General features: G+C 42.9%; 1 protein-coding gene across 1 annotated transcript; it reads right to left on the minus strand.

Moving 5' to 3' along the window:
• Window positions 1-1,017: 1,017 nt before the first annotated feature.
• Window positions 1,018-22,524, minus strand: CALM1 (calmodulin 1). Its single transcript, XM_070753365.1, has 6 exons — window positions 22,163-22,524; window positions 17,724-17,754; window positions 14,260-14,403; window positions 8,519-8,625; window positions 2,510-2,645; window positions 1,018-2,332 (listed from the first exon to the last, which is right to left on the minus strand). Exons 1-6 carry the CDS (start codon window positions 22,163-22,165, stop codon window positions 2,304-2,306), a joined length of 450 nt encoding a protein of 149 aa, XP_070609466.1. The 5' UTR covers window positions 22,166-22,524; the 3' UTR covers window positions 1,018-2,303.
• Window positions 22,525-26,169: the final 3,645 nt, after the last annotated feature.

Raw genomic sequence — 26,169 nt, forward strand, 5'->3', positions numbered from 1 at the left:
AAACCTTGATGCTATCTAGATCTTCTTTAAAAATCCATGGCTGCATAAAAATTGCACTGCAGAATGCTCATTTGCAAATACACAAGCATTCAGATACTTGTCCCTTATACCACTATTATTTTTCATCATTTGATCTCATTTCTTTGTCTGCTCAAAAATGGAATTTCCAGCCGAGATTTATGCATTTTCTTTTAAATACTTTTTGAAACATCAGTTACACAATTTTCAAAACAAAACAGTAAAGATTTCTTATTCTAAATATTCTTGTCATTCTTAATTCTCAAACTGAGTCGGTTGAGAAGTGCGGCATAGAAGTCAAATCAATCAATCAATCAATCAATCAATCACCAACCAACTCAAGCAGTTAATAGCTCCAAACGTATCCCTTATTCACATTACTGTATTTTGCTACATAGACGACAGTCTGCCTTCCATATTTTGGATAACCGTTGTAATTCTTTGCCACTGATCATTCTGGTTGGTATAATTGAGAATTAAGTCCAAAATCTCTGGAGAGCATCCGATTACACACTAAAGAAACTTTAGCAAACAAGCTCCAAAACCTTAGGTTCTCTATCCTCTGCTTGGGTGCATAACACAAAGAACTAAGCCCTTTTTTTTTAACAAAGCTTAGTTTCAGAATTTGAAACCTTCATTGTAGTCTATGCTTATGCATGAATGAAACCATTATGAGGTGTTAAAGGAGATATATTTAGGATTCTGCCTTATAAAGCAATTCATGGACCAAAGCTGAACCTGAAATCTCTTTCATTTGAATATGTGCTTGACTCTACAACTCTTTCATTGGACCCCAACTTTGTTGCTTAATTTTCCCTTCTTTTTAATAAAGTTAGATATCTTGCCAATATGCAACTCCTCACTAGACAAGAGGCTAATAAATGTCAGTTCTAGCATTACAGCTACCATAAACCAGGGATAAAAAAATGGTGCCACTTCCCTGCAGACTCCGGATGAGTCAGAATCAAACAAGCCAGAGAATTAAGATTGTCATAAAGATGAAAGGCAAGCACAAGTTCATTTATTTATAGCAAAGGTCTTGGGTTACAAGAGGTCAGTTCTTGCCATCTTGAAGAAACATTAAACAGGTTAAGTTATTGCATACATGTGCATTATAATTTAGCAGCAAGTCATTCACAGAACACATTTTTCTTTCGTTCTGCCGCCTTACCTTTTTTTTTCCTTTTTTTTTTTTTTCCTTTTTGGTTTAATCTCTCAAATTGTATAGAGATAAATCCTTTCGGCTTTTACAAAGCATGTAACACCACCTTTAAGTTAATGGTCTTTTATTGGAAAAAAGACTAGCTTTTACAACTTGGAATGGACATAACTGTACTATCTTGAACATCGATGTTGATAGTTGTGCTGAAGTCCACAGGCTCCTCTGCCAGCTCCAAGTCTCGGTACAGTAAAATTTAAAACTGCAAGAGAGAGGAGGGTGGGGGGGGGAGAAAGAAAGAGACACAGAAAGAGAGAGAAACAGAGACAGAGAAACAAGAGAGAGGAGAGGGGGGGAAGAGAGATGGAGCATGTACCCAAAGGTGCTCCTGCCCTTTGGTAAAGATTTTGTTAAAACCTTTTAGAACGGTAATGGCCCAACATCCGTTCCACAATAGTGCAATGCAGACAATTTTAAAATCAATGTAGTAACACAGAAATGCCACCTATTTGCTTTTGGAAACAAACTACAGCTACATATTGGTGAGCCTTCTCCACCTCAGGTGGGGAATGGGAAGGGAAGGGTTCGCCTCTAAATTTTTTCCAGTCCTCAGCCACTTTGCTGCATACCACCTGAGGTATAAAACAATTTTGAACGTAACCAGCTTTGACAATTTTGTAACTACAGATTCAGCCAGAACCCACTTTTTGACAAGAGAGTGGTTAGGCTTTTTTTTTCCCTTTTAAGGTTTTTCTCCTTTTTAAAACTGTTTTAATACAAATGTCTGACTGTGCTCAATTGTCAAGCTGCATGCATGAAAAACTGGCCAGCCCAAACAGAGTAATAGTTATTAGCAAATGGAACTTTTTGAGGAGTTCACTAAGTGCTTTCTTATTTTTAAAAGGCAGTACAATTATTTATATTGGAAAAAAACTGATGGCTAACTTGATTTTTTGGGGGAACAGGACCACCAACCATTACATGCAGTTTGTGGACAGAAGGTATTTCAGCATTCAGTTTTGCTATACAGAAACAGAATGAATAAATGAACATTTTTTTTGCAAGAGGTAAGTAAAAGATTCAATTTGATTCTTCTAGAGGAAAAAAAAGGTGAAAGGAGATCTCTTCATTTTGCAGTCATCATCTGTACGAATTCTGAAAGAAACAAAGGAATGTATTTTTAGCATTTCAGAAATTAAACAACCTGCCATGCAGAACTTCCTTACCTTGTTGCATTCTAAGATATACTAGTTTAACAATCCACAACGTCTAAGACCCCACTGTAATTTCTGCTCTTGCAAAATTCTATAGTTGTAGGAATCCACATTATACCTTCATAGTTAACTTGTCCATCTCCGTCAATATCTGCTTCTCTGATCATTTCATCTACTTCTTCATCTGTTAACTTTTCTCCTAAGTTTGTCATAACATGACGTAGTTCTGCTGCACTGATGTAACCATTGCCATCCTGGGGAAGGGGGGGGGGGAGACAGAGAACAAATAATGCAAAATTGAGAGACATAACATAATAGTTTTTTATAATACCACTAAATATGGCAAATTCTTTGGAAATTAAAGAACAGGCAGGGATAACAGGACAGTATTTCTGTTAATCAAGATCAAGGACAGCTAATAGGAAACACATATCTGAGATCTTAGAAAGATGCTGTAGGATGTTTTCTATGTTCTATGTTGTTATTAACTTTATCTTATATATATTATCCAGAATTTAATTTTTATTGCGGTAGTCTTAGGGAAGTGTGCAAAAAACATATCCCAAATCTCTCAGGAATGTAGGATTACCAGCAGAACAATAATCTTTTGGTATTATGTAAAATGTTACTGTTAGGCAAACATTGTAAGCAGCAGAAGAATTAAGGTTTAATTCAAATCCAAGTCCTCAAACTATTTATTTTGCCATCTTAAAAGCTTTGTAATTAAATTTAGAATCAAAGTTCCAATCTTGTTCCATCCTATTAGTTTATTTCTTATACCACGAAGGTTTCTAATGTAAAATCACTTAAAAATGCCAATAAAGCTGTTGAATGTCCCATCATAAAAAACAAATTATCAAAATCTAAATACAGTGATACCTCATCTTACGAACTTAATTGGTTCCGGGAGGAGGTTCGTACGGTGAAAGGTTTGTAAGATAAAACAAGGTTTCGCATAGGAAACAATGTAAAACCGATTAATGTGTGCAAGCAAGAAAAAAATTATCGCAAAAACGGCCCTCCGCTGGGTGCCGCCACCCGGTTGTCACCTTTTATTTATTTATTTGTTTATTGGATTTGTATGCCGCCCCTCTCCGTAGACTCGGCTTTTGAAACAGCTGAGCGCTTCTTGGCGTTCTCCCAAATGCCGAACCTGGAAGTTTGGCAAAAGTTCGGGTTCGGCATTCGGGAGGCTGCTGAGAAGCGCCACCGCCTGGCTGTCACATTCTCAGAAGAGCCACGGAGCTGTCGGCCGGTCGGGAGGCTCAAACGGAGGTAGGGAATCCCAATAGGGAATTCCATGGGCGGAACTTTGACATCAAGAAGATGTCCTTCCTGGAGTCCACATTTCAGCCAGCCAGGAAGGACGTCTCCGTGACGTCAAAGCTCCGCCCATGGAATTCCCTATTGGGATTCCCCACCTCCGTTTGAGCCTCCCATCTGGCCGATAGCTCCGCGGCTCTTCTGCGAAGGTGACAGCCGGGCAGCGGCACTTCTCGGCATTCTCCCAAACCCAAACGCTGAATCCGAACTTTTGCCGAACTTCTGGGTTCGCCATTCAGGAGAATGCCGAGAAGCCCCCCGGCTGTTCGGAAGGTGACAGTCGGGCGGCGGTGCTTCTCAGCTGCCTCCCAAACTTTTGCTGAACTTCCGGATTCGGCGTTCGCGGCAGCAGGTTCGTAAGGCGAAAAAAGTTCATAAGAAGAGGCAAAAAAATTCCGAACCCCATGTTCGTATCTCGAAAAGTTCATATGACGATGGGTTCGTATCACGAGGTACTACTGTATATGAGAACAGTCTCTTTCTTCTCTATACAGTGAGAAGTTTCTCTAACAGTTCAGAGGGCTTCAAGCTTGGCAACTTTAAGACTTATTTTATTTATTTATTTATTTTTATGCTGCTCTTCTCCTTAGACTCAGGGCGGCTTACAATATGTTAGCAATAGCACTTTTTAACAGAGCCAACATATTGCCCCCACAATCCGGGTCCTCATTTTACCCACTTCGGAAGGTTGGAAGGCTGAGTCAACCATGAGCCGGTGATGAGATTTGAACTGCTGACCTACAGATCTAGAGTCAGCTTTAGTGGCCTGCAGTACTGCACTCTACCTGCTGCACCACCTCAGTTCAGTTGCTCCACAAGTCTTAAAGTTGCCGAGTTTGAGGACCCCTGCTCTAACTCCACCAACAGCATATCTGAATGCCTAGATTACCTTCAATGACTTTGAAGTCCTCTAGGGAACAGCAAGAAATTCCCTCCCGTGGGAAAAATACAAACAGAAATGCTTTTAAAAAAACATAAACCTATATCATACAAATATCCTAATAGTACCAAGAGATCCAGAGAAATCAACATAAAAGTGAATTTTAAGTTACTGGGCTGGTTCAGAATACTTCTTTCAAACTTGCTAACCACTTCCTCATTTAGATTTTATAGGAAATTTGGGTATTCATTCTCAACCTAACATCCTCAGGAATCTCAGAAATGCAGCTCCAGAAAGCTTGATTGTCTAGGAACTTCTGAATTTGCAAACCTAACATATCTGGCAGGTTACTCATTGGAATGACCATCTACTAGACTGAGATGATGACATCTTATCCAAGCCATATCTTCTCTTGAAAGAGTACAATTTACAGCTTACGTGCAAAAATAAAACATGTTTTAGACTCTCTATGAAAAATACAATTCTTCATTTAGGAGGTGAAGATGGGATTAAAAAAAACCTGTTCAAGTTTTGACCTTACTGAATGCAAACAAAAAGAAAAGACTTGTTAACAAACCAGAGCAACTTTGATTCTGACAGATACATCAACTCTGTAAGGAATACAATAGAGTAACAGAGTTGGAAGAGACCTTGGAGATGGTCTGCTCACACAGGGAATCCTATACCAATTCAGACAAATGGTTGTCAAATCTTTTCTTAAAAACTTCTAGTGTTCAAACATCCACAACTTCTGGAGTCAAATCGTTCCACTGATTAATTTTTCTGTCAGGAAATTTCTCCTTAATTCTAGGTTGTTTCTCTCCTAGTTTCCACTCTTTGCCTCTTGTCCTGTTCTTAGGTGCTTTAGAGAATAGCTTCACTCCCTCTTCTTTGTGGCAATCCTTGAGATATTGAAATACTGCTATCATGTCATGCCTAGTGCTTCTTTCCATTAAACTAGACATACCCAATTCCAGCAACTGTTCTTTATATATTTTAGCCTCCATGTCCCTTAATCATCTTTGTTGCTCTTCTCTGTGCTCTTTATAGAGTTTCAACGTCTTTTTTACATCATCAGGGGCACTGGACCGGATTGCGCCTTTTCGACCTCTCGATGGTGGTGGATCCAGGAAAGCTCCATGGTTCATTGAGGAACTCCGGAAGATGAAGTGCCAGAAGAGACGTCTAGACCGATGCTGGAGAACCAGTAATGCCAAATCTGACTGTTAAGAGCCTTTATTAGGACTTACTTAGTGGCGATACAGGCGGCAAAATGTTCACTTTTTTCCGCAGTTATTACGCCTGCTAATTCCCGCCCAGCTGCCCTCTTTAGGGTGACCGTTCCCTTCTCAATGCAGAGGGAACAGAGGAGCCTTTGCAGGGTAGAGCTGAGGAATTTGTTCAGTTTCTGTTGGATAAAGTCACCCAGATTCGGATGAAACTGGACTCTGGGCAATTCCGACTGAGATGATAGGGGTAGGTGTTAGTGCTATTGTAAGGGATGAATTTGAGCCTGTGAATCCTGAGGATGTGGACAAAGCAATGGGAGAGACAAGTTCCTCCATGTGTTTATTGGATCCATGCCCCTCCTGGTTGGTTTTGGGCAGCAGGGAGATGACACAAGGCTGGCTCCAGGCTTTGGTTAATGCCTCGAGGGAAAGAAGCATTTGTGAGGCTTCAGACCTGGCTACAGCACGGAAACTGCTTTGGTCACTCGATGGATGATCTCTGGCAAGTCTGAGATTGAGGTCATTCCTCTATCTTGGTGCTACCTGACTTCTCAGCTGCTTTTGATACCATTGACCATGGTATCCTTCTGCGACGACTAAGGGAGTTGGGAGTGGGAGGCACTGTGATATGGTGGTTCTCCTATCTCTCTGGCTGGTCGCAGTCAGTGTTGGTAGGAAGACAGAGAAGTCGACTCTCAGACCCCTCTTTTGCGGGGTGCCTCAGGGTTCAGTCCTCTCTCTTCTCCTATTTAACATCTACATGAAACCACTGGGTGAAATCATCCAACGACACGGGGTGAGGTATCAGCAATATGCTGATGACACCCAGTTATATATCTCCACCCCATGTCAGTTTAATGAAGCAGTGGATATGATGTGTCGGTGACTGGAGGCTGTGAGAGTCTGGATGGGAGTTAACAGGCTCAGACTTAACCCTGACAAGATCAAGTGGCGGTGGGTACTGCCTCCAAAAGACTATACCAACTGTCCATCTTTGGTTCGGGGGGAGGGGAAATTACCTCCCTCAGAACAGGTTCGCAATTTGGGTGTCCTCCTAGACTCACAACTAAGATTAGACCAACATCTGACAGCTGTAGCTAGCGGGACCTTTGCACAGGTTCACCTAGTGCACCAATTGCGACCCTACTTGGATCAGGAGACTCTTCTCATAGTCACTCATACCCTTGCCACCTCACAGCTAGATTATTGCAATGTGTTCTATATGGAACTATCCCTGAAGAGTGTTGGGAGACTACAGTTGGTCCGAAATGCAGCTGCGTGAGCTGTTGTGGGTGTACCGAGGTACACTTACATTACACCAATCCTCCGCGGACTGCACTGGCTCCCAATTGGTCTCTGGCTTAGGGCCAGACTATCTCTGAGACCACCTTCTATCACATAGCTCCCATCAATCAGAAAAGCCCCACAGAGTTGGTCTTCTCTGGGTCCCATCAGCTAAACATTGTCGGATGGCGGGCCCATGGGGGAGGGCCTTCTCTGTGACTGCTCCAACCCTCTGGAATCAGTTACTTCCTGAGATCCGGACTACCCCCCACCCTACTGGCCTTCTGGAAACAGGTAAAGACCTGGCTTTTCCAGCAGGCCTGGTGGTAACCATCGAGATCTGGTCTAACTGGTATGCATGGGCTTAACTTTTGTATTTAAATTGTTTTTACAGGTTTTAGTATTATTTGGATGTTTTATATTTTTGATTGTGAGCCGCCTAGAGTCTCTAGGGAGTTGGACGGCATAAAAATTGAATGAACGAATAAACAAACTTTCTACTACAGTGAAACAGACACCAGGTTGGCAAGCATTGCTATTTGCTTCTCCAAACAACAAAGAGCTTTCTTAATCAGAGCCATTTCAATTATACATTACAATGCAACATGCTAGAGTGTTTGCCACAAGCACACTCAACACAATTTGGGCAATTCTGGTTTTCTGTTTAAGGCATCTTACACACTGTACTTTTTTTCACTGTATGTTGTTTTTTAAGATATGCAACCAATAAACAATACACTATGAAAGAGTCTTCGTTCAAGATTTCAAGGATACATTTGCAGAATATCAACTGTTTCCATAAAAAATACATTACAGTTCTTATGTTATGTTGCCCTTCAAAACAGTTTTGCTAGGAACGTAAGTCAAACAAAGCAACCAGTTAGAAAATTGATTGTGAACTGCAAATTACAAGACTCATTGGAATTTACTAGGAAACATAGAAACATAGAAGACTGACGGCAGAAAAAGACCTCATGGTCCATCTAGTCTGCCCTTCTACTATTTCCTGTATTTTATCTTAGGATGGATATATGTTTATCCCAGGCATGTTTATATTCAGTTACTGTGGATTTACCAACCACGTCTGCTGGAAGTTTGTTCCAAGGATCTACTACTCTTTCAGTGAAATAATATTTTCTCACGTTGCTTTTGATCCTTCCCCCAACTAACTTCAGATTGTGTCCCCTTTTTCTTGTGTTCACTTTCCTATTAAAAACACTTCCCTACTGAACCTTATTTAACCCTTTAAGATATTTAAATGTTTCGATCCTGTCCCCCCTTTTCCTTCTGTCCTCCAGACTATACAGATTGAGTTCATTAGGACATCTGCTTTTAGCAATGAAGAACAATTCCAAGGAACCTATACATTGTAACACTAACACCCACACCACAGTTAACCTTAAAATAATACCTTATCAAAAACTCTGAATGCCTCACGAATTTCCTCCTCACTGTCTGTGTCCTTCATTTTTCTAGCCATCATGGTCAAGAATTCTGGGAAATCAATGGTGCCATTGCCTGTCAAAAAAGGCATAGAAAAGTAAAAATATGTCCAAATCAATTTTCAACTCTATCAAAACAGAATTTGTTCTGTCCTCTTCCTCTCAATCCATTCCTCATTAGTTAAAATTTATTCTGTAACTGGATTCTCATTCATTCTTTCTAATCAAATAACTCAATGAAGTTCTTTCATATTGTTCAGTTTTCAGTATCTTCTTTCACCTATTTTTTTCTTGACCTACCTAGTTTTATCAAAGATGTGCTATGCCTATTGCCTTCAATATACTTTTATGTTTTTCTTGACATGCTTAAGCCTCACTGCTATTTAACATTCATGCTATTCACTGCCTTTCTACCAGATTTACATATCTTAAAATTGTATAATTCATTCTGCTAAGGGACACGGTTTAATCTGTTTGTTCCAGTTCTTCACCGTGTTTGCACTCACTCCATTTTCCCTATCAAACATTATCTTTGATGTTCATTTTTAGATCCATACTCCTTGTTAAATTTGATAATCACTGAAAATCATTTGGATTTCCAACCAAGTTATGACATGACATGCCTGCTATCAGTTTTTTTTAATAAAGACCTTTTTTTCCATAGGAATGTCCCTTTATGCCATCAAAAGTTTTAGATATAAAAGATGTATAATTTCTTAGCAGATGTCAATAAGTTCAATACTTTGTACTCCTGAATTGTTTTGAGAACATCACATAACTGGCTCCAAATTTGGCCTCTCCAGATCAAAGGCCATTGCAGGTGGAAATTTCAGGACTTGGGAAAGACAGAAATGAAATTTATTCTCACCTACTACCTGCTCAACTATGAACTGAAAATTCTTGGTTTTTACATAATCCAGATTCTCTTTCTAGTTTTAATGCTTATTTATAATTTCACTGTCATTCTCTTCTCTTTAAATAGCAGACTAATTTTCAAAGGAACTAAAATCTGACTGCTGATCTTGGGAAACAGATAGAAGTCAGGACTGCAGGTGACTAGGTCAACATTATTATGTCTTGTTCAGCACATGATATATTCCTTACATTCAATGCTCAGATTCTGCAAACAATCTGAGAAACAATCAAAATTCTCAAGGATGTGTAGTTTATTTTGGAAGGGATTTGTACAACTGACCCCAATGAAGGCTTTTCTTAATCACTGTTCCATATTTGTAGCTATAGGACAAATTAAGCAAATATAAGCAGACAGTTATTTTATTAAAAATTGATTCTCATGTCTTCAACACATGATATACAACTGGAAAGCTTTCTCAAACTTGATGCCTTCCATTCGTACGCAGCATGTTGGCAGTGAATTATATCCTGTCTGGGAGACATACAGTGGAGTAATGTTCTGAATCTCTTCCATTAGGTTACTGGACTAGAAATTATTTTGTAGACAAGACAGGATGATATAAATAGTTGTAATAAAATGCTAGCTATTCTTTGCAGATTAGAAAATTATTTCAAAAACCCGTATCACCTCTGATCAAGCTGTCTTTTTATAACGTTCGAAGTACTCAAGCTCTTATTTTGAACTCATTTGTATCACAAGAGGGTATACAGAGTATGATTCCACATGCTCTACTCTAGAGATGATTTTTGTTTTAACTTTGAAGAAATCTTTGATCCCCAATAAGCATCAATGGTGTTACCTAGATTGGGTAATGAAATATCTGCAAGAAAACAACCAAGCTCAGAGAGTACTACAGGACCCCTCATTTCAACTGTGAGCTACAAATATTCTCCTTTATTACTGTCTATGTTTCCCTCACACTCTAAGAACAATTCGCAGAGAACTCAAATATTAACACATAAAAGGTAAAAATAGTTAAATCAATGAGCAGTTATCATATTAATCCCACTCAGTTTTCTTTACATATAGTGCAGCTAATTCAAATTTAGTTATTTTTTCTAGCCCATCTATTTCTTTTTAAGTGTCTCTCTCAATAAGCCACTCAAACATTTTAAGCAATGCAAATAATTTTTCTTTGGCAGTCAGAAACATTTTGTATGTTAAGTTTCTCCAACCATGCCACACTATGCTAGGGGGTCCACATCCTGATTAGGGTTGATACCATGAAGAGGCATAATTAAAATTTGCAGCTAGGCAATGTGTAATTTGACCAGAAATATATACCTCCAACACATGATTATTTCACAGCAGGTAGTAAGATATAGCCAATTTTGGCTGACCTTGGAAATGCTAAGAAGGGTCAAAGCTATTAGTAATAACATGAAATCAGGAAATCCTAGCCTGGACTGGAAGTTGAAAAACACCCAAGAAAACAATGGCAAGCCATATTATAACCATTAGGGATATTATAATAAACTCCAGGGAGTTTAGATCACTTTATCTAGAAAGTTGTGTGGCGAAGGAGGGGGAAAAGTTGCACTGCAATTCTCTTGCCATTAAAATATCTTTTACTCAGAATTTAATCCCGGATTTAATTCAGATTTGGAGACTATCAAGAGGATATGGTAGAGAAAGCGGAGTCTATCTCTCGCCAAGCTACCCCATAGCCCAGAGGCTAAAACTAGAGGGTAAGAAGCTGTTGCCTATAAGGTTTCTATTTCACTGACTCCATTTGACAGTCTGCCAAACCTGAGTGCATTCTACTGCATTTGGAGATAGGGATACTGCTAGCATATTGTCTATCCTGCAACCCAATAGTCTCTCTTCCTGAGCTAGCTGTTCTGACCTCTGGCAAGGCATAGGTTTACTCTAGGCATTTTGTTCAGGACACATATTAGGTGTGGTTTTCTGCTTGAGTGGAGCAAGTGATTTGAAATTGGGAAAATTATGGTAACTCCCAACTGGCACGGACAGATCACCTTCTAATGAGACTGACAGCTGATGGAAATCTTAAAGCAATCCAATTCAGGCACCCAATGCCTTTGGATATTTGCCCTAATGTGTTTAAGAAATTTCCCATTTTACTTATCAGCTATTATGTCAGTGCTCGGTCTAATCTATAGAATTTAAAAATGGCCTGAATAATGGCCACTATTTTCTTTCACATAGCAAGACCAGACAAGTTCCAGCAAAGAATATCAAAATAATGAAGCAAATAAGATGGCAAATAGGACACAAGTGGACAGGAATTGAACAAGAACTGAGCACTATTTGAAGATTATGCATCAGCTGGAGAAGTATTAAAGAATGCTTTCTTCTCTGTCATCACTCCATCCATGTAAGAGGCCAGCATTGCTTTATTAGTACAAGCGACATATTCTTCAACAATACATTGGAGATGCATAGCCAGAACTGATGGGCAAAGTTGATCAGCTGTGCTCCAACATCACTATTATGCAAGCTGCACTGGCTGCTGGCCTGCTTCCAGGTGCAATTCAAGGTGTTGGCTATTACCTATAAAACTCTGCGTGGCATGGGTCCAGGTTACTTGAGGAACCATCTCATCCCAATGGGATGATCTCACCCCACTTGCATCAGAAGAGGAGGTATGCTGCAGATCTCACCAGTCAAGAAATTTCAGCTGGCAGGATACAGGAGAAGAGCCTTCCATGCCAAGGCTCCTACCCTTTGGAACATCTTACTCTCCAGGATGAGATCTGCTCCTGATCTTCCACAAGGGTCTGAAATTCTGGCTCTATCAATTGGCTTGGAGTGCCAGTGGAGACTGTCCATCTGGAGGTGGTTGATGGACTAACAGCAGATCCCACCTCACTCCCTGCACACCTTGTTCCCTACCACCCAATCTTTTTACCATAATTTATAATTGTATTGCCATTAGTGGCAAATAAATTTAATAAATAAACAAACACACTTGGACAAATCATAGGGAAACAAATTTAGCAACAGCTAAAGACTTGGAATTTTGGGGCTAGCGATATAGGGAGATATGAGAATTACCAGCCAGTAATTTAATTCTTGCCTTTCTTGACTGATTAAGACAGGACTGACATCATGGTAAAGAGAAGTAATCTATGTGTCATTGAGGGAAGGGTGTATCTTAATTGCATAAAGAAGGCAAGTAGTCCATGCAAAGAAAACCCAACCCTCCCTTGGCATTGGCAATCTATGCAATATAAACAATCATTCCATTTTGGGGAAAGGTATCTGAGAAGACCTTACAATTTCAGACACAACTGAATTATGCTAATCATTGGGAGCCATTTTAATCACAGTATTACATTGGCAAGGATCTCTTCCAGACCAGATGCGATGGAATTAGCTCTACTCCTTCTCACGGGCTCCTGATACCATTAACCGTGATACCTTTGGGCTGATAGGATTGAACCCTGGGTTGCCGATCAGTTTCCGGTCACAATTCAAGGTGTTGGTTATGACCTTCATGGCATTGGACCAGAATATGTCCGGGACCGCCTTCTACCGCACAAATCCCAGCGACCGGTTAGGTCCCACAGATTGGGCCTTTTCCAGGTCCCGTCGACAAAACGATGTCGTCTGGCAGGACCCAGGGGAAGAGCCTTCTATGTGGCGGCCCCAACCCTCTGGAATCAACTCCCCTGGGAGATTAGGAGTGCCCCCACCCTCCTCGCCTTTCGCAAACTCCTTAAAACCCACCTCTGCCGTCAGGCATGGGGAAATTGATTCCCCTGGGCCGTTCCCACTTCATGTATGATTTTTGTCTGGGATGTATGACTGTTTTTATATTAAGGATTTTAAATTGCTTTTAACTATTGGATTTGTACTGTGTTTTTTGTTGTGAGCCGCTCCGAGTCTCCGGAGAGGGGGGGGGCATACAAATCTAATAAATAAATAAACAAACAACACTTCATATCAGCTTCCAGTTTGATTCTGTGTGGGACCTAATTGTTCACCATCTGGCTTCTTATCTATCATGTCCCACAGAGTTATAATCTGTCTCAACATCTCTAGAAAACTGCTGGGGACAGTAAACAGACGCCAACAGTATACAGAGGAAACTTTCTCATGATGCTGCTCGTTACCATCCAATCCTCAGAAATCAACAACCTTGAAAGTTGGGTTCCATTTATACCTAGTGTGTGCGCTGTGACCTTTCTTGAGGTAGTTGTATTTGGCAATGGTTCGCCTTGGTGGCATTCCATTTTGTTGGCTGTAACACTCATCGTAAGGAGCTACTGTTGAAAAGAGTGGAAACTGCAATGCAAAAAACAGCTGACAGATTGTCACTAACAGCGGTCATATGATGTCTGTACTAAAAGATCTGCTCTGATTATAAATTGCTTATGGGACAGAGCTTAAAAGTTTTGATATTAACCTTTATAGTCCTAAATGGCTTAGGTCCTACTTATCTAAAATACTTTCTCTCCCATTACAAACTTGTTTGCCTCTTAAGATCTGCAACAAAAGGCTTTACCCGGCATTAGTCCCAGGCTTCACATAATATATTTAATTAATATGTGAGTGACAGCAGCTACGCCAAGGACAAGAATAAATAATATTCTTAGCAGATATGCTGTATGTTCATTTGCTGTTTTATTTAGATTGCCCTGACACAGTCAGAATCATAGCTGTCATTAATACATGGCAGATTTTATTAGGAGTATAAAGCCCAGTTGTAATTAGCGCCCCGAATATTCTGTAAATTTAGAACTTTTACCAACACTGAGTTATGAGTTTGAAGAAACTGAATTATGTTCATGTATGAATGATAGCTGGTTCATCCCTTCATATGCTCACCATCAGCATCCACTTCATTAATCATGTCTTGCAATTCTGCTTCTGTAGGGTTTTGACCCAGCGACCTCATGACAGTCCCCAGCTCTTTGGTTGTGATGGTGCCATCACCATCTTTGTCAAATAAAGAGAAGGCTTCTTTGAACTCTGAGGACAGGGGAGAAAATAATAATAATTATCATACAGCAACCTGACAGCACCATGTGTGAATAAGTCTTCTTCTCTCCAGGGGATGATAAGGACATATTCCATCTTTTTGCAAATGTACGCATAGAATGACATGTATGTCAACAAACAATATGCAGGCCTACAATTTTTCCAATTTGGACTGTAGAGATAGTCCTCGAGTTACAACATTTCATTTAATGACTGTACGAAGTTACGACATCACTGAAAAATGTGACCTTTTATGACACTTGCAACTGTTGTAGCATCCCCATCTTTATGTGATCAAAATTCAAGCGCTTGAAAACTAACTCATATGACGATTGCAGTCTCCTGGGGTCATATGATCACATTTTTGCAACCTTCTGACGAGCAATGGGGAAGCCAGATTCACTTAACGACTGTTGCGAATTGAACAGCTATAGTGATTCACGTAACAACTGTAGCAAGAAAGGTCATAAAATGCAGCAAAATTCACAACAGTCTTTCTTGGCAAAATAAAGTTTGGGCTCAATTGGGCTCATAAGCCAATGACTAAAACCGTGACTTACTAAAACACTCATCAGTAAAAGGGAAAAGTGCAGTAATTCTAGGGATGCAAATTGGGGAAGATCCAAGAATAGCTAGATGAGAGCAGCATCCTGAGACCCAAAAGTTATTTTGGCTTACAATGACCATTGCACTGAGTCAACAAAGAATAATCCAAACCATGTATAAAGCATCCAATTTCCATAACAACAAGACACATTTTTGGATGTGACATACGGAAAGTAGGGTTCAAAATCCCACATATAGTATTTATGGGAGAAAAATCTCCTTATCTCATCCTAATGTACATCACAAGAATCCATAGTCCCATGTCCTAAAAAATTTGAAGTCTGGGATTGGGTGGCAGCAAGATATGGTGAAGACAGCTATGACATTACTGATACGTAAACAGATGGTATTGTATTCATAATGCTTATAAACTCATAAGCTGCAAAAGAAACCTTTATTTTTCTCTTTTGAAGGAAAGAACAAATGAGTATAAAATAGTCCCCTGTTAGACACTGCACACATGGATTTTTAAAAGCCTTTTCATTTACATTTCTAAAGCTTTAAAACATTTACAGTTGCATAGCATCTTCTTCTCTCACTGCACTTAAACATGTCACCCGGTGAAGCTAAATTAAAATACTTCACAAAGCATCTAATTAGCTTCGTTAGGATGTCATTTTAGATCTTTTTAAAGAGATGGGCAAATTCATGGAGACAATACTATTATTAACAACAAGAGTTGGAAGGGACCTTGGAGATCTTCCAGTCCAACCCCTGCTTGGGCAGGAAACTCTACACTACTTCAGACAGATGGTTATCCAACATCTTCGTTAAAACTTACAGTGTTGGAGCATTCACAACTTCTAGAGGCAAGCTGTTCCACTGATTAATTGTTCTAACTGTCAGGAAATTTCTCCTTCATTCTAAGTTGCTTCTCTCCTTGTTTAGTTTCCACACATTGCTTCTTGTTCTACCCTCAGGTGCTTTGGAGAATAGCCTGACTCCATCGTCTTTGTGGCAAGCCCTGAGGTCATGTCACTATCATGACAGCTATTTATTAGCTCCAGGTCTGGATGCAGTAAATCTCTCAATATTAGTTACTACGGAACATAAGTGCAAGGACTTACAGAACTCATATCCTGCTTGTTGATTTTCTGAGGACACGGTTTCAATATAAAAAACAGGAGCCTAATCTAGGCTGCACGAATCCCAGAAACAGAATTCTGCATGCTTTGATTCAACCAAGCGGTAATGTTCTTAAGGGTTCATTCACAATTGAGATTTCCTAACCCTGAAACTGCAGGTTAACTATTACCCCATTCTGAATACACAATAATACCATAACGCATCAAGCTTGCTCAGTTTGATGCCCTACAGATATACTTGGACAGTAATTCTCTGTTACTGATCCAGTGACATGATGGTGGGGGTGATGTCATCATGCAAATCACACCATATATATGTATGTGTGCGAGAGATGTATTTGGGGGAAACAAATACTTCCCAAACTGGCCAAAATGTAAAAAACAGCTTGCTTACAACAGAAGTAAGGTTTGAACTAGGGGTTTCTTGATTCATATCTCAGACTCTTAGCCATCATGCTGCACCTACAGCATTACTAGAAGCATAACACGCATAGGGAGAAATGCAATCAGGCACAAAGCTCTGAATGCAAGATGTGCAGTATTTGGATCTTCAAATGGTTCAGGTCCAGCATAAGCTAATTATACTGGTCGGCAGCTCCTTAAAGAAGTCCTGCCAATAAAATAAGCGCTAAGGAGAACGCGTCAGTGCTGTCTCGCCTTCTCCTTAACTCAACCATCTTGAGCCAGAGAAATGCACAACTGACACACCCATGCTGAATGTGAAGTATCTTTTCTACTTCACAGCTGAATTTTGCACGCTTCTGCTTTAGAGAATGAGCAGGAGAGCAAAGTAACAAAAAGAGGGAATGATTACTCAGAACTTTTCAATCTACTCTTGACCTAGCCAATGAAATTGTCTAAAGGCCCTGAATTATTCTATACTACTTTTTCCCTTCAGCATAATTAGCCACAATCATGGGCAAACCAAGCAGAAATTGTGATTTGATAAAAATAACAGAAGGGGAGGGGAAAAGGCAGCACTTTGTTTAAATTTTGCAGGAGCCATTATTTTCTCTGAAAAAAATCCCAATTACCTTAATAATTTTGGATTGCATGCTTTTTAGCTTTCAGAACTCTCTGGACTTTTTTATTCTCATATAAATATGCCTTGATACAAAGCTATAAATAAACATTGTCATTTTCATGAAAAACAAGTGCTTTGCCCAGTAACTACCATCCAAGACATCAAAAAGCTTCAGATCTTTAATGTTGAAATAAGTGGTCTTGATTGGTACCTAAGCAAACGTACAGAGGAAATCAAAGGACTGTATCCATTTCATAGTTACATTCTTTATATTTATACAGCTATAACTGTGTACACAAAAAAGGATGTGGGTTGCATAACCAGACGGTAGGTTTCAATTCCTATGGTAACCAGTTATCTAGATAGAAACGAATACAAACATGTATGTTTTCAGGAGCATATTTGAATGACTGAATGAAAAACAATTTAATGTGATGCTTTCTTGTCTTTTTAAGATCAATCCACACCAACAGGAATGTAAAGTCTTGAGAAATAGCCAAAGGATGGCAGCCACCAAGAATGTTCTGCAATATTTTTGTATTCACAATAAGTTGCTAGGCCAACAGAAACCATCTCCCTCCAATTAGAATACTCACCAGCAATCTGTTCTTCGGTCAGCTGATCGGCCTATGTAAAGAATAGAAAAGTATTTCAGAACATTGTTTACCTGTAGCTATGTCAAAGCACACAATGCAGCAGCAACTCAGAGGCAAGATGACATAACATTATATTAATGCTTGGCACCTCCAAGAGCAATTGGCAATAAACCATTCTTCTCTTCAGTGGATCGTGCAAACAAAATTCAGACAGCATGGGGGAAGAGAATATGAAATATCCAGAAAGCTGGAGAGCCTTCTTTATTACTCTGATGAATAGAAACAGACCCTCCCCCTTTCAAATGCATTTTGCATCAGATTTTCATTATAGCCATGAGATTATTGATCCTACCACTAAGCAACGGGTAACAAAAACAAGCCTGCAAAATAAGGGACTAATTATTTAGGTATTTTTTCTTCAGGAACTACACACCTTGGCATAATATAGTCAGCATTGAATGCTTTAAAAAAAATTAAAAACTATACGATAATCTTATTTTTTTTGTCAAGGCAATCATTGGAACTTGCCGATTATTAGTTTTGCAAAAATAAAGTATTGCTTTGAAGCTTTAGTAACTGTCCTAATCAATAGTCCAACTCTGTAATATCTGACAAGAAAAAATGGTATTCTGCTCTGTATGACACTGTCAATGCAGAGAGATTCTAATTCATTTAAAACATTTATATAGTCAGTTATTTATGTACAGTTGGGTTATAAGATAAATAAATGCTTTAAAAATAATTAATTGGACTAAGCCTAATCAATATTTAATAGCTTAGTGAGAAAGATGCAAATATATATATACATATATAACCTGCCAATGAAGTTATATATTTTCTTCAAAAGGTTGCTGAATTTGGAAAAATTATACTCTTATCCAAATATTGAATGTCTGCCTTATAGCTTTGTTAAGAATAGATATTTGATGCTGCAAGAGTCATATCCAAATACTGATTTCCTGTTAAATACGCAGGATGGATGGATGTGAAGATGTGTCTGGAAGTTTACTATAAAATTTGAAGATCAACAAATGCGTTAAAATCTTCTGCAGTTTGAAATCCTCTGTTGGCAAGCATAACTGAGTCCACAATGCAGTGGCTTGCCAGCAATTAAAGGACATCCCAAAGTAAGCGTCTCATTGAAAAAAAAAAGTTGCAGGATTTGTACACACCTAATGAGCAACCCTGTTTGAAATCTTCCCAGAATCCAGTTGCTGGGTGTTCTTTTCAGTGAGGCAAGTTGGCATAATGATTTACATAACATATCAGAGCAATGCAGAGCAGGAAACTGGACCACACCTCAATAAAATGAAGAATGCAAATCAACAGAACTAGAGTGCATGAAGCCCTCTGTCTGTGATTTGAAGGGTAAGAACCCAAGTTTTATACATTCAAGTTTCGATCTTATATTTTTTTCACATAATATATAATAACGTCTAGCTTGATATTTTAAGTGGCAAGAACAAATGTGCCTTACTTTGATTACCTGATGAAAGTAGTTAGCATCATGCTAAACCAGCCACCCCGCCCATATAGGGTTGTGTGGACGGGGAGTCGGATCCGATGATGTAACCCCTCCCAGCGGCAAAAGGGGGAAGGAGACACACCTGGGCTTTTCTTTTCTACTACGGGAAATGAAAGCTGAGATTTCGTCCCTTCTTTTCTCAATGTATCATGCATTTCACAATTACGCAGCAGTTCTAGTTAAAATAATAATAAAATCCAGATTGATGACCGAAGATCATGGTCAACTAAAGCGCTCTTGGGAGATGTCTGACCAAGGTAAAATCTAACTGCACATAAGGAGAAAATGAAACGCAAGGGTCAGTCTCTACCACGCACCTGCACTAAGCAGCCCTCCCTACTTGAATGACTTCCAAATGGGTCAGATCACAACATGTGCCCAACACATTTGGAGGGCTCCATTATAGGGGGGAGGGGAAGGCTTCCCCTGACTGCCTTTTGCACAAAACATGACCTTGTCCCTTCCGCCCAATTGTGATTCATACATTTTTGGTACACCAGACAGCTATACTGTCCATTTTAGTATATTTAGTAGATTGAGGCTGCTTTATAAACAGATCCCACTTCTCCTTTCACTCTCCAGTCCAAAAATCACCCACATAAGCCCTCTTGTACACACACTCCAAAGCATTCACACATGGTGTGTGTGTGTGTGTGTTGAGCTTTTAAGACTTTTGTTCAGGGCTTCTAGGAAATAATATCCAGTTGCTACTGTAAACAGCCTGGATTTTTATCCTCTCCTAGCTTCCCACCTCTAGGGATTCGTAGGGTGGCGGCTCAAGAGGAAGAAGAGGAGGAGACATGATGTAATCCAACCTTCAAATGGTGGGTTTTGATTTTTTCCCCCAATTGCGGCATTTTGTGGGTTTTGGAAAATTATTTTTGGGGGGTGGGGTAGGGAAATAGTGCAATAGTCGCAGAGGTTTCCCCTCCCCCTCCATAGTGCAGCTGGTGTAGAAACTGTGATTGTTTCCATCCTCCCTCCCCTGCCATCCTTCTAACCCATCTCCTTCAGCCAGCCTGGTCATCTATTTTCATCATTTCCTTACATCATCAATGTATTTTTTTTAAAATAACATCAAAACTGTGGCTCTTTACATTGCATTTTCAATGGTCGCAGATGGTTCTGCTCCATTGCAGCCACATCAATACCATATGTTTGAGCTCCCATATGGTTCCAAGTAGGAACTTTCCAGAGGTACATCTCAGGGTAGTAGTCCCTGTCAAGCCCGGTCATCAAACCAGCACATCTGGAAGGCACAGGGAAGAGGAAAGCCGCTTCCAGAAAACAATCCCACCACTTCCTGAATGTGTGCCCAGCTACATAATCCAAAAGGCACCAGCCAAAATGTAGGATAAATTCACTTTAATGCCATAGTCCTGTGCCCAGTGAAGGCCTGATCCATTTTCTGCCGAAGATACCCTGCCTTTGTTCTTTTAAGGGAAGCACTGTGGTTTTGTGATGGGGGGAGGCGAAGGGCCCCTCCCCAGTTTTACAACACAGGAAATCTCAGCTCCGGGAGTAGCGCACGCAGCACCTCTGACTACAAGGCGAGGCGCGGCCCCAGTTACTACCTCGCCCCTATGACGTGGGGGATGTGGAGAGAGGAGAACCAGGGCGCTCCGCTCCCGCGCAGTTGCCATCCCGACGCATTCGCCCCCAAAGTCCTTGCAAATAACCCGCACAAAAAAATCACTAGCTGAGGCCGCCGCGCAAAAACAATCGGCCGGTTCTTCAAAGCAAACCTCGCCCCCTGTCCGAGAACGGGCAAGACTCCGCCGCTTTCCCATCCCGAGCGGTGGCGGAGCTCCGAATCATCCGCCACCCCGGCCCTCGGGCGCTAACTGGGAAGGAAACCGGCTCGTTAACTCCCGCAAGCGCCGACAAGAGCGCCAGTTCCGGCCAGCGGTCGCGAGTTTTTCCTCCGCGCGCAAGAAGAGCTACTGATCCGGGGAGGAAGCGAGATGGTGGAAAGCAAATTAAAAAGAGAGAGAGACCCGGGCCGACTTTGCAAGGCCGCCTTGAAACTTCGCTTGCAATCTTACGCTTCTCCTCCACTCTCCTCTTCGCCTGCAATCTTACACTCTCTTCCAGCCCAAGTTTTAAAAATTGTGAAAGCAAAAAGGACAAACGCCGGGGCTGCAAAACGCTTCTCCTGCTCATTCAGGAATCCCCATTTTCCCCACCTTTATTTATTTATTCGATTTTTTTTTAATGCCGCCCTTCTCCTTAGACTCAGGGCGGCTTATAACATATTAGCAATATCACTTTAACAGAGCCAGCGTATGTACGTACGTACGTATGTATGTATTCAATTTTTATCCCGCCCTTCTTAGACTCAGGGCGGCTTACAACATGTTAGCAATAGCACTTTTTTTAACAGCCAGCGTATGTATGTATGTATGTATGTATGTATGTATGTATGTATGTATTTGTTCAATTTTTATGCCGCCCTTCTCCTTAGACTCAGGGCGGCTTACAACATGTTAGCAATAGCAGTTTATTTTTTAAACAGAGCCAGCGTATTGCCCCCACAATCCGGCTCCTCATTTTACTCCACCTCGGAAGGATGGGAGACCTTTCCCCTGCAAAAGAGCGTCGCCGGATCTCAAGGCCCGTTTCTACACTCCTCTCCCACAGCCTGGTCCGAACTGATCTCCACCCCACCCCACCCCACCCCCGAAGTGGGCAGAGGCGGAGTAGCGAAAAGGGGCCAACGCGTCGCCAGTCGGTTCCCGCCAAGAAGAGTCGAAAGATCCAATCGCGGCTTTGTAAAAGGAAGTCAAGCGACAAATCCAGATGTTTCTCGGGTTCCGTGCTTTAAAAAAATAAAAATAAAACCCGAGCAAGAACATCAACCACATACACACACACAAAATAAAATCCCCCTTCGCGTTAGATCCGAGCGACCTACCATTGCGGCTGGCGGCGTTGGCTCTCGGTGCCCTGGCGAAGGTGCAGCAGGCAATCGGCAGCGAACAGCGTCGCTTCCTCCTCCCTTTGCCAGAAATGCTGTAGGTGTGAGGCTGCGCGGAGCCTTTTTTATAGGGAACGGCGTATCCCTCCGCCGGAGCAGCGCCTCTCTCCCCGGACTGGGGTGCACAGTAGTAGGACTGCAGGAGGCGGTTCTGCCCCTCCGCGCCACTTCCAGCTTCCTCAGCTCAGTCCTCTCTGCCAACTCAGTGGCCAATTTACAACAGCTCGGGCTTTCCCGCTGGACGGCCGTAGTAGTAGCAGCAGCGGCCGCGCCACAGTCCTGCTGCGCGTCCCGCCTTTTGGCATTATTACTGCGGATGCCTGGCGGAATTTGAGCATCTTGCGGAGGCCTGTTAAGATGCGCGCCTCTTTTGGGGGGAGGGGGGACACAGGACCCCCCAAAAAGGCGGCTTTCAGAGCAGCCGTCGAAAAACAATTGGCCTCAGAGCATACCGTAATATCTTTCTGCCAGGTGAGGCGGCCCTTAAGCAGGAGGCTGGCAAGGGAAGCCTAGAACAGTGTTTCCCAACCTTGGCAACTTGAAGAGATCTGGACTTCAACTCCCAGAATTCCCCAGCCAGCAAATGCTGGCTGGGGAATTCTGGGAGTTGAAGTCCAGATCTCTTCAAGTTGCCAAGGTTGGGAAACACTGGCCTAGAATAACAAGGATAATTTGCATGCTCTTGTGGGAGGAAAATGACCAGATGGGGAAACTGCTTGCTGTCTTTCAGGCCACAGCTGGCAGTTTTCAGGTTAGGAGGAGAGGATGCTGTAGCTGATGTGCTGCTGGTTTGCTGTTTTTTATAACACCCAAAATTGCACACTGACTTGAAAAGTACACCTTATGAACCTTACCCAAAGGGAAACGTTTTGGGAATGCAGGTGGGTCTCAAAATGGACATCAACAACAGTACAGTGATCCCCCGGTTATTGCGTCCCCGACCATTGCGAACAGGGTAATTTGCGATTTTTGAACCCGGAAGTCAAAACACCATCTGCGCATGCGCGCCCTTTTTTTCTATGGGCACGCATGCGTAGATGGCGCCGGGCAGATCAGCTGCTGGGCGGCTTCCCTGGGTCTTCCCCCTCTTGCTGGCGGGAGGGCGAAGCCCCCCCCAGCACCCGCTCGCCCGCCCTTCGCCCTTCACCCGGGAAGTTCGCCAGGAATCAGCGGAGAACGGCGTGCCTGTTTTAAAACGATCGGAGCCGCGTTTTATTTTTTAGCTTGATCAGCTAAATCCGAATTTTAAACTCGCCGGTTCGTTCGGCTGGCTTAGAAAAAACCAAATCCAGCCCTCAAAAGCCTGCCTACGTTTTTGGAGCCTGGATCGCTGCAAGCCAACGTGCAGCGCGCGCACTTCCAAGCCAGGGAAGGGAAAGAGAAGAAGCTGCGGCGGAAACTTTGTTTCTCAAGCAAACAAACAAAAAAACCTGTTAACCTTTCGCATCCGCTTGGAAAAGCCGGGCCCGAGTCTGCTTGCAAAAAATAATTTAAAAAATTAACTAACAACAACCGCTCGCCGCCGCCGCGCAACCTGCTTTAGTTTCATATATTATTCCACGGCTCTCTTCGCTCCGCGTTTGTGTTGGGGTTTCTTTCTTTCTTTTATAAAAAACCTAGATCCCGGCCGTCCTCCTCCTCCTCTCCCCCCCACCCCCACCCGGCCAGGACATCTCTATTTTCTCCCCGTTTGCTGATGTGCAGTCCGACTCCAGCGTGGGAGTCGACCGGGAGAAGGAGGAGGGATCCTTCCAACCGTCGCCACCTCCGGGCAGAAGAGTTCCCGGTAGCCCGGCGGTACTACCGCCGCCGCGGTGGCGGGGAGGCAGAAAAGTTTGCCCGGCCTTTGACAGAGGAGGAGGCGAGGAGGGGAGCCGGGCGCTGCGAGAGGGCAGGCGGGTGAGTCAGCGCCTTCTCCCGCTTTGCAACTTCCCCTCCTCGCGGGGGGTCGGACCCCTTCGCCCTCCACGCGCGCCTACACACACAAACACACAAGCGCAGCACTCACTCACACACACGCAGAGAGAAGCACTGCACGCCCACGCGCACGGTAGCCTCCCGATTCCTTTGCATGGGGGGAAGCCCCAGGCTCCGGGTGCGATCCCCTTGGAGAAGAGCAGAGCCGGTCGGCGCGGACGGAGGAGATCCTCGCGGCCCTTTTTTCCTCCCCACGGCGCCCCTTCTCTGCAGCCTTCCACCTCCCCCGTCCGCCACACGTACGCGCTCCACCGCTCCTGGCACCCGGCGCCTCGCCTCCCTCCCTCTCCCTCTCTCTCGCTTCCATCTCTCCGCCGAGGAGCCTGACCATGTTTTGCTGGCGGATGGCTCTGTGGCTGGCCGGGGTGGCCCTCTGGAACAAACTCTGCCGCTCCCATGGCTCCGGCTTGGATTTCGACTACGTTTACGACCTTAGCCCGGAGGATCAGGCGGAAGCCATCGATTACAAAGATCCTTGCAAAGCCGGTAAGTGTCTTTTCCCAGGCGAGGTTAATCCCCTCGTGCTAGTCGCCCTGCCTCTCTCTCCCAGCCGCCCACCCACCCGGCTCCTTCCCCGTTCCAAAAAAAGGAATTTTTTTTCTTTCCAGCCGGCTGGGGCTTCAATGGGGCGGACGGAGGAGGAGAAGTTCACCTGTTTCCTTCGCTTCGGAGAGGCGAAGTGAGAAACGCCGGAGCCAAGAAAAAAGGAAGCTTTGGAGAGGCGCGCTTGGATTCCGCTAGAGCGATGGGTGCGGGTGTGTGTTGGGGGGGGGCAGATCGCTCGAGAACCTGTTGTCTTCTTGAGGAACCCCACCGGTTCTCTCCACCTCTCCGCGAGCCGCGTCCTCCTCCAACCTTTTGCGCTTTGAAAAAGCCGGGTCGCTGCTTGTCCGCAAGGCTCGGAGCAAAAGAAAAGTCCGCGGGAGAAAGGGAAATCTAGCCCCGATCCCCCCCGCCCCCACGCCCGGCCTTGGAAATGTCATTCTTCGAGTTGGGGGGGGGGGGGGGCGGTCCTCTTCTCCATCTCTCGATATGCCGGCTCCGATCGTTTTAAAACAGGCGCGCCGTTCTCCGCTGACTCCTAAAGCGGGGAAGTTCGCCAGGAGTCAGCGGAGAATGACGCGCCTGTTTTAAAACGATCGGAGCTTTCCAATGAGTCCCGAAGACAAACATCAAACTTCCACGTTTGTCTTCGGGACTCATTGGAAAGCCGCGTGGGTGTTTTAAAACGTCGCCGCCGACATGGGGGGCTTGCTAGCACCCCCCCAAACCCGGGTTGGGGGTTCGGGGGGGTGCTAGCGAGCCCCCCATGTCGGCGACGTTTTAAAACAGCCGCGCCGCCCCCAATCTTCGGCTCCTCGCTAGCGCTGCGGAAGTTAAAAACACCATCTGCACATGCGCAGATGGTGTTTTTACTTCCGCAGCGCTACTTCGCGAAAACCCGCTCGTTGCGAGGGGTCCTGGAACGGAACCCTCGCAACGAGCGGGGGATCACTGTATTCCCCAAGGAAAACCACCCTCTTTAAAGCAATGGAATTGCAATTGTCATCCTTCCAATCAGCTAAACAGAGTCTACAGAAATTGGAAAGTCAGGTATATAACTACCCCAGTATAATTTTATATGTCGGATCACCCTGGTATATTGAAGGAGTGTCACAGTTCCTTTTTGCCTCTAGGCCCAACCCGGGACCATTTCAAGGCAGAACAAGGCCGAAATAATGATATATATATTTCAGGTTGGTCCTAGAGGCAAAAAGGAACTGTGATGCTCCTTCAATATACCAGGGAAAATATACTAGGAAAAAACATATATTTCGGCCTTGTTCTGGCCTCATCAGCTAGCCACACCCTTACTGGGATTTGATCCGGCAACTTCTGCCTTGTAAATGGTGCCATCCTAGTCACCCTTAATTTTAAAATTTCAGCAAAAAACATGTGATACATACAGAATCTAGTTGTCGGCTATT

This window comes from Erythrolamprus reginae, chromosome 1 (assembly GCF_031021105.1).
Source record: "Erythrolamprus reginae isolate rEryReg1 chromosome 1, rEryReg1.hap1, whole genome shotgun sequence".
Lineage (NCBI taxonomy): Eukaryota > Metazoa > Chordata > Lepidosauria > Squamata > Dipsadidae > Erythrolamprus > Erythrolamprus reginae.

Excerpts from the sequence above, each read along its gene's own strand:
- CALM1 (XM_070753365.1), bottom strand. Across the intron at positions 14,404-17,723 it reads GACCGAAGAACAGATTGCTG|AGTTCAAAGAAGCCTTCTCT; the intron begins GTGAGTATTCTA and ends CCCTGTCCTCAG. Across the intron at positions 2,333-2,509 it reads TGGACAAGTTAACTATGAAG|AATTCGTACAGATGATGACT; the intron begins GTATAATGTGGA and ends TGTTTCTTTCAG.